Genomic DNA, 9,176 nt, shown 5'->3' on the forward strand with positions numbered 1-9,176 from the left:
TCTGTGATTCTGTGATTCTGTGAAGGACAGCATGTCACCTGGAAAAGTCATTAGTTGCTAAAATCTCCTGTGCAGCTTTCCATTCTGAACCCCACAGATTTGCAAAAATTATACAGATAAGAATATCTTACTTTGCAGCAGCCATCCTATGGACAGAGCCCCCCTCCTCCAGACTAACATGCTTATTCTGATGTTTCAGTACCTCCAGACTTTGAGGAAGAACTGGCGGACTGTACAGCTGAGCTGGGAGAGACAGTCAAGCTGGCTTGCAAAGTCACAGGAGCTCCCAAGCCATCCATCAGCTGGTTCAAAGGTACGAGCAGCAAGTCATGAAATACATCCTCCAAATTTGTTCTCCATCTGTATTCATAGAACGGTTTTGGTTGAAAGGGACCTTAAAGCCCATCCAGTTCCACCCCCCTGCCATGGGCAGGGACACCTCCCACTAGCCCAGGTTGCTCAAAGCCTCATCCAGCCTGGCCTTGAACCCCTCCAGGGATGGGGCATCCACAGCTTCTTTGGGAAGTATTGTTTTGTGCTAATTGGTTAGAGGGTAAACTAAAAACTGACCACCTAGAGATACCCAAGTCCAGTCTTAAAGTTGGCTACCAAACAACCCAAGTAATGTAGATCTTGCTGTGCACTAACATGCCCTGCTTTTCCAGGTTTGTCTATTAGACCATACGAATCTGGAAGTTGTGGCAGTTAGACAACTTCTAGGAAATGAACAACTTGTTAGAACTAGTTTAGATGTTTCCGTGTCATAGGACAGGCAGCTGTGTGGGCATCCTCTTTTCCCCAGCACAACTGCATTGCAGAAGAAACAGCTTTGCTATAAGCTCACGCCTTGTAAAGATCTGTTCTGCATGCTTACAGCCACTTTGGAGGTGTTCCTTTGGCTAGCAAATCAGAGCTATAACTGCACAGCACATCCCCTGGGAGAATTTCACTTTTAAATGAGGATGGATGATGTATAAGGTCCCTCAACAGTGCTTTGCCCAGAAGATGTTTTGTAGAGAGCTGGATGAAGATGAAGAGCTCATTCCCCAACTACTAACACCATCTGTAATAAAGCAAATACAGCTCTCAGCCCTCTCAAGCTGGAAAGATGGATAAAATTTCCAAGGAGAAAACATAATTCATACAAAACTATTTTTAATTTTTTTTTCCTTTGTCTTTAAGATGGGAAGCCTGTAGAGGTGGATCCCCATCACATTATAATAGAAGATCCTGATGGTTCCTGCACATTGATCTTGGACAACCTCACAGGCGTTGACTCAGGACAGTACATGTGCTTTGCTTCCAGTCCTGCTGGAAATGTCAGTACCTTGGGAAAGATCCTTGTTCAAGGTAAAGCTCTGCACAGATGCATTGTTTTAAAGAAGTTTGCTATGTAATGTATTAAATATTAATATTAAGATGTTCCACAAGTTCTGTATAACATCTACTGGATAATACTTTAAAAAAATTATTTGATGTTCAGGTGTAGTCAGTTATTCTTAGGGCAAAATATTTGGTCTTTAGTGTCTTGTGTGCAGACATCATGAGAATTATCTGGCCAGGGACACATCCTTTGTATCTGGTCATATTTCCAGCTACTAACTACATTCATCCTTCTTTTGCAGTGCCGCCACGGTTTGTGAACAAGGTTAGAAATGCTTATTTTGTGGAGGGTGAAGATGCTCAGTTTACCTGTACCATCGAAGGAGCACCTAGACCTCAAATCAGGTCAGTTCTTCAAGTCACACCAGAGCAAATCCTCTGTTCCCATTTTGCATGGTCAGAAGAGTCTCCTGCCCTTTCTTGCAAGGTTTTGACCCTTCCTTCTCTGTGCCTTCCACCTTAACCCCATGCCAGTGCCAGCTCTCCCTGATCCCAACATTCTTGAGATCCCCAGCAGTTTGTTCTAGCTAGCATCTGCAAAGAAATACTTACGGATAATCCGTGACATGTATCGGGATCTAATACCCTGACACATTTTATCATTCCTTTATCTTCCCTGCCCTACACTTGCATTGATTTTGTCAGCAACCAGTCTGAGGTATTCAGACAAAAAGCTCAGCAAAACTTCTCAGGATTAGAAGCACTTTTCCTTGCATTGACTGATGAGATTTTTTTGAGAAAAACCTCATAAACCTGTGCAATTCAGTACCCACGTGTGATCTACCCACCTGTAGACTTATTTTCCCAGATCCAAACTTTTGTCTAATGATTAACTCTTGAGCTGTTTGCCCACTGCTCTGATAGATGGGTCAGTGAGCTGGGGACTTCTTGCCACTGCATATTTTTTTCCTGACTTATACTCAGTGTTTTCCACATGCAGATGGTACAAAGACGGTGTACTGTTGAAGGACACCAGTAAATACCAGACTTTCAGTGAACCACGGAGTGGCATAATAGTCCTAGTGGTTAAGAACCCTTCCAATGAAGATATGGGACACTATGAATGTGAGGTAAGTTCAGAGAGATTAAAAGATCTGTTGTCTGACGTGATGTAGATAGGAGAATTCATTTTACTGGGAGAGATCCATTGCATGAGAATAGTGGCTGAATAATTGCTGCCACCTGCCATACCAAAAAGGTTTGTACAAGTCAGGTTCTCCTGAACTAGATCTGGATTGTGAACATCCAAAAGCTTCAGAATATTCTGATCTGAGAGTTTGGTCATTGAAATAATAGAGTGAGCTTGTTCTGGAGGTTAAATTCAAGATCCAGGTCTCTAGAGGTATCCCTTAGAAAGGTTAGGACCATTTTGATCTGACATTGTGTTTCTGGAATGTCTTTAAATTAGAAGAGATTCATGCCACTGCAAAAAAAACTTCCAAAGCCAAAAAAAAAAAAAAAAGAGAAATTGAGTCTAAACAGAAATTCCTGTTTATTTGGCAAGCATGCATGGAAGTATCTAACAAATTAAAATAAATGTGCTGTAAAATATTTTCTAAAAATGAGTCATAGTCCATGCACTCATTGTAATAAAGTAGTAATGAGTTCTCTCAGCAATAAAAACAGTTGACCTTGATTTAGGAAATTAACATGGGTCAACTGACCAATGGTAAGTGGATCAACTGCCAGCAACGTCACGGTTATTCCACAGAAATTTTTAGGAAGCTCAATATAATTTAAAAGCTCCTACTAGAATTTTTGCAAAATCACATTACCTTGCATTTGCCATTAGCTAAAATCCAGTATTCCCTTGGCTGAGCAAGACTCAGTGGATTAATGGATAATAAACAAAAAATCCCTCCTTAATGCCCACTTAAATGGCACATGGCAGGAATCTATGTCTGTTGGTAGAGACAGACCTAACCCAGGACCAAGTCAAAGGCTGCAGAGAAATCTGCAAATAACTCTGAGTTAGGTGATGTGCTGTAACTTGTCTGTCCAAGACCTTTGTGGTAAAGCATTATATGAAGTCCACTGAGCAGCAATGTGTTCATACAAACTCTAGCTTAGGTTTGGCGTCACATCTTCACCCATTTCTGTTGTCGTGTAATTGCAATGAATTTATAATGTAGTATAGGAAGATTTTGTTGTACAACATCCTGCCTTTCATTTGGTACTGCATGATTCTCTTTAGCTGGTGAACAGATTAGGGTCTGCAAAAAGTGGAGCAGAACTTTACCATCACAGTGCTGCAGCCCTGACCCAGGAGAGGAGAGGAGACCAAGCCATCACCATAGAAGGTATGATCCTTGACCAGCTCCGTAAGTATGTCAGTGAATTACTCTAAAAACCATTTCATTGAGGAATCAAATCTATTTGCCATCTTATCCATGTTGATTGTTGGTGTACATGTATCTGTATGTCTACCAAGATGTGCATGGGTATACTGCAGCTCAGCTCTATACCCATCACTATCTGTTGATTTCCAAACCTGGCAAATCAACATCATATAATGCTCCTAAATGCATTATATGAAAAAGGAGGAGCAAATGTCACACCACCACTAGTGCAAGAAAAATGTTCCTATTCCTGTTGGAATACTTGAACACGTGTGTCAGCCTTGGCAGATCATGAGTTATGTATTGCTAAAAAAAAAAAACCAACCTGGGGGCCAGTAAGTACAGCTGCAGGCATGTTGTGATTGTTGCTGAAATACCACTGAAGACCAGCGCGAATGACTGAGAGAGCAGAACTGGCAGATGGACATCCTGAGTAATGTTAGCTCCCTCATGATCTAGGACTGTTCAGGTATCACACACCACACAGTCAGAGAGTCCAGTCCTTTTGTTCCTCATGTTTCACCCGAATTGGTAGGGTGATATGGACTGAGTTGATACCCATCCAAAACCACATCTCTTTCTTAACACCTTTAGGATGTGATTTCTTCAAGTTACCTTCTTATCAAAGGGAGTTCCACAAGCAGTGTGTTAGACAGGCTGTACACCCATCACCACTGAGTTTCAATCGGTGGCTGCATCTGTGTGAGGAACGTTTCCTGGGATAGGGAATGGGTTCTTTATACATCTTGGACATGTCCTTGGCTGGCTGAGCATGGGCCAGACGGCGCTGCCTCTCTCAAACAGCTCCCAGCAGCGGGTCAGGAGGTGACACAGCCAGGGGACCACCTACAGAATCATAGAACAGTTTGGGCTGGAAGGGACCTTCAAGATCATCCAGTTCCACCCCCCTACCATGGGCAGAGACACCTTGCAGTAGACTAGGTTGCTCAAACCCTCATCCAACCTTGGCCTGTAATAGATAATAGATGGCTTACTGTTCTGGAGGCTAAGAGAGAGGACTGGAATAGGCACGGGCCACTCCATGCCAGAGAACCTTGGTGTCAGAGAGCTGTCCCAGATGTGGTTAGTGGAGACATGGCCAACAAAAGCCAGAGGTTTGCCAATATCTGGTAGGACCTTCTTTCCTCATCTTCAGTGTTGTTTTCACATTGTCTTGTGATAATAATAGGGATTCAGGCGTGCTTTTGATGGTTTTTTGTCAACATTCACTAAGAGCCATCAAATAGGAAGGCATTCTGACTCAAGGATGATTGGAGAATAACTCAGATGACTGGATTCTGGAAAAACATTCAGGGAAAATGGTACTGTACTCATATTTTTTTCATCATTTTCCACATGCCTCTGCTGTTGGCCCTGTCTGAGGCAGGGTTCTGCTCTGGATGGGCCTTTGGGTCCGCCCTCTGTAGACACGAATGTTGTGTTATTACATTGAGAATATTCAGACACAACAGGCTGTTAAGATTAGTATCCTGATCTATGTGCTCTTGTCTTGGTTTTATGCTTGCTTTCCTCGTAGTCCTCTCCCAGAATACCATCAAATCATTCAAAAGCATTACAGGGAGAATGGTGTTAGTGGTATAGCAACGCTATAATTGTTTCAGCATGATAAACCTTGAATGTTTTGTCCTTGCTATGCCCTAGAGAGATAAAAAAATAAATTGTATGCAGGTTGTAGAAGAACACAAATCACTGCTAGAGTGGCATATCTTGATGAAGTTCCCTTGTACCAAGGCAGAAGGTGTTATAAAAACCAACAGAGGTTGTAAAACAGTCTTAGGAGCATTGTTCAGCTCTTGGGGTTGCAAATGTATATGTTCAGCCCCAAAGTACTCACGTGCTGTTTTTTCTGCAGTGAAAAAAATTTAAAAATTTCATTAGCTTGGTTGAAGAAATATAATTGGAGTTTGCGTGGAAGCTTCAGAAATGTTCTGAAATAGGTTTTGGTCCATGATATGTAACTGCTTGGACTTGGTAATAGGGAAGGAAATAGATCCCCGAGTCACCTCCAGATAGAAACAGAGGGAGAGCTGCTTCAGGCCAGTGGAGCTCTTTAGCAGGCTCATCCATGGAGCAAGAGGATTGTTCTGAGCAGAATCGCATCAGGGATGCATTTGGCATAATGCACTTGACCGTGGAGGGAATTTGTTGCTTTCTTGAGAATCAATAACCAGCCTTGGTTCCAACCTATGCAAAAATCAGGTTCACCTGGCAAAGAACTGGAGGACGGATGGATCTCATGAAGGCTTTGTCTTTCCATCCTTACAATCCTTTATATTTGTGAAAATGGGATTATTTGTAACTTCACCAAGAGGACAACGTTACCGCTGTGTGGTACTATTACAACAGAACATAGATACTGCGTCTCTTTTCCTAGCTCACCTGCATGGTGGGTCTAAGTTTGACCTGATTTATCGTTGGTTCTGCGAAATGACTATTGTCAGAGTCTCCTGAGGCACCCAAGGGGCTTTAGTTGCAATTATTTCATTTTTTTTTCCTCCTGCCTTTCTGTACTGTTTATTATACTGAACCAAACCTACCATCACAATTTGGGATACCATTAGTACAGTGGTTTACAAGCCCTGACCCGCAGTCAGTGATGGTCCATAGTCCACCTCCATGGGTCTCAAAACCAAACTTCTTGTCATTAGGTTTAAATTCAGACAATGGGGATTTGCTGATCCGTTGGAAGGACCGTATCCAAAATAGATGGAAACCACTGGACTAAGGGATCCCCTTGCGAGTAGTCGCAGCTTGGGCTGCAAGCCTGAAGCTCTGAGTTCTGCCTTCAGCTGCATCAGGTTGCTGCACTGAAGTCAATGGAGAGTTGCTTTAAAAATTCCTTTTTCTGTGGATATTGGAAGTATTTCAGACATTAAAAAAAAAAAAGAAAACGTAACCCAAAGAAGATCCTTCTCTTTGACTTCAAGTTGACTGTCTGCTTTGCACCTTTGCTGCTTAACCTCCACACGGCAGATCTGGGCTGGCGTGCTCTGGCGTCCCTTTTTAACATGTCAGTGTTGTGATTCATTCACCCCAGCCTCACTAACTTGGTCATTTTTTTAAGATAAACAAAGCTCAGTGTTTTGGAAAGGTGTTGCATTCTCACCTGGGCAGACAGGTCCAGGACATATAATGAGATGGTTGATAGTAGGGGAAGGAGCTACACAAGTGATGATGAGCAAAACCATAAAGAAAAACACCCAGCACAGTTATAGCCAGGCAACAAGAAACTCTTCCTAATTTTGCCTTCGATCTCATGCAGAGCGCTGGGCAAGTTATTTAGTTGGTAATACCCACCTTGCACAGGGAAAAGCTAAATATCCTGAGGCTCTCAAATTGAAGATTGCTCTAAAACACAGAGGACCATTAGATGGCTTCGTGCTATCCTTTTACTGAAGAAATAGGGCACAGGAGTTTGTCCCCCGATCTTCTTAAAGTTCTGTGGTTGGGGTGATGGTTAGGATATCTTGTTATTTTTATTCTGTTGTCATCGTCAGTTAGTCTCGTTTTTGGGCTGGCCACGTGGCTTTCAGTGCGAGCTCAAGAGAGCCCAGTCTGCCTTTACAACCATCTCAGTCGCTGCAGGAGTGGAGCCTTTTCTTTAGACAGAGCTCAAAGCACTTGTTTTTCATTCACACAATGTAGGACAATGTGTTTTGTCCATGAATTGCTCTTTTTAAGATGAGCTTTAGCAGTTCCTGCCAGACTTGTGCATCCCCTGTTGCAGATGAATCTCCGAGGCGTAGCAGAGCAGTGGTCCTGTGGTTTACGTACTGGGCAGGAAAAATAGGTTTATGCACCTGTGAGTATAGAAAGGAGACTTAAAGTTTGTCATAAAGGCCATAAATCACCTTTCATCCAGTCAGAGCAACAAGAACTGACTTATCCTAAATGTTTCATCACTTGTAAGCCAATGATTTAACGTATTAACCAAAGAGGAGTCTAGTCCTATAGAAACACTGGCTGATCCTAATGCTTCCAGCTTTTAACCTGCTTATCAGGGGCTCCTGCTTTGCAAAGCTGTTTTCCTAAAATGCTATTGAACAAGTTGAAATGATAAATCTGGTGCCAAAATGGATGCAGAATATTTTCCTCTCGGGGGAAAACCAAAACCAAACCCAAATTCTCTCATCCTACTTTCGTGTGGTTCTATCCTTCACGTAGGATTGCTTAAATCCTCCCTCACACCTTGGATAGCACATATAAAATTGATCTGCCCACACTAAACTGTAAGTCATCAGGACCCATGTACTATATGCCATTGACAGCTTTCTCATCCCAGCCCTGCTGAATTTTTGGATGCTGAATCCTTTCGACATCTGCTACATACAGAAATATTGCAGTGATGTCATTTGGGAGAATTGCAACAACAGATGTTAGGAAGTCTCTTTAATGTTTACTTTTTGGGGTATTTAATTAAATACATATTTAATTATCATATAAATACAATTGTTAACTGTATAAAACCTCTATCTTTACATGTATAATCAAATTAATTAATTCCCATTTACATCAGAACTCGTAGTCTTGCTGCTTATGGATTAATCTCATTATATTGTTTGATGAGATTTTCTAAAAGTTATGTAAAAATTGCGTGATATTGAATTTAAGGGTTGAAACTTTCAGGGAAAATTTCTAACTTGGGTGCAGGAAATTGTTTGAGCACTCAGTTCATCTTCCATCATGGTGTAATTATCATTCCACCATTTAAAAAAGGTTTGGAATTATTTAAAAAATATTACCCTAAGGATAGGTAAATGGTTATATTGTAATTGTGTTCAGAGATACACATTCAAAAAGAATTTCAGCCTTTACTTCTCCAGTAAGCTAAAAAAAAGTCTAATTTACAAACAGATTTTTTTTAAATCCTCCTAATTCTGCAATAACTCCTTTGACTCTACTGGAAAATATTCCAGATTCTTTCATGTATAAATGAGACGAGGCTCTGCAAAGAAAACATAGAGCTCTAGGTCAGATATCAACATCAACAAAATTCTCTTGAATTATTGTAGGATTTGTTGTTTTACCTAGGGGCACAAGAGAGCCCTTGGAGGTTCAGTCGAAGGAAAATTAGGTTAAACTATTCCATCCAATATTGTAAATGTATTTTTAATTTTCATTCAGTGCACTATTGAAACCATCAGCACTAATCATAAGTTATTTAACACATAATGCAGACACTACAAGTTCCCTGGGCAAGAACTGTTTCTGATTTTATACATATTTATATTTTTATAGATATTTATATTTTTAAGTTGTAGTTCACCTTCAATTTTACCAACTGAGAATTACCAGAGCTTATTTATTATAGGCTGGCTGGAAGATTGCAAAGCAATCACTGGAAAAATTACTTTGAGATTAAATTAAGGTTTTATAGAAACTTTTCTAGATTATTAAATAGAAAGTGGGGCTTGCTGTTGTTTTTTCTAGATC

The 9,176-nt window shown here is 41.0% G+C and overlaps 1 protein-coding gene across 1 annotated transcript in view; it reads left to right on the forward strand.

The window, feature by feature from the left end:
* Positions 1-199: 199 nt before the first annotated feature.
* LOC104462300 (obscurin-like) overlaps positions 200-9,176 on the forward strand; it is a gene marked incomplete at both ends in the record, with an annotated part of 38,243 nt that continues 29,266 nt past the window's right edge. The window contains 5 exons of the mRNA XM_010074194.1: positions 200-313; positions 1,183-1,350; positions 1,626-1,728; positions 2,324-2,453; positions 3,578-3,704. Of these exons, the coding sequence (XP_010072496.1) occupies positions 200-313; positions 1,183-1,350; positions 1,626-1,728; positions 2,324-2,453; positions 3,578-3,704 (642 nt within the window). The remainder of the gene's footprint in view (positions 314-1,182; positions 1,351-1,625; positions 1,729-2,323; positions 2,454-3,577; positions 3,705-9,176) is intronic.

This window comes from Pterocles gutturalis, unplaced genomic scaffold, assembly GCF_000699245.1.
Source record: "Pterocles gutturalis isolate BGI_N339 unplaced genomic scaffold, ASM69924v1 scaffold9967, whole genome shotgun sequence".
NCBI lineage: Eukaryota > Metazoa > Chordata > Aves > Pterocliformes > Pteroclidae > Pterocles > Pterocles gutturalis.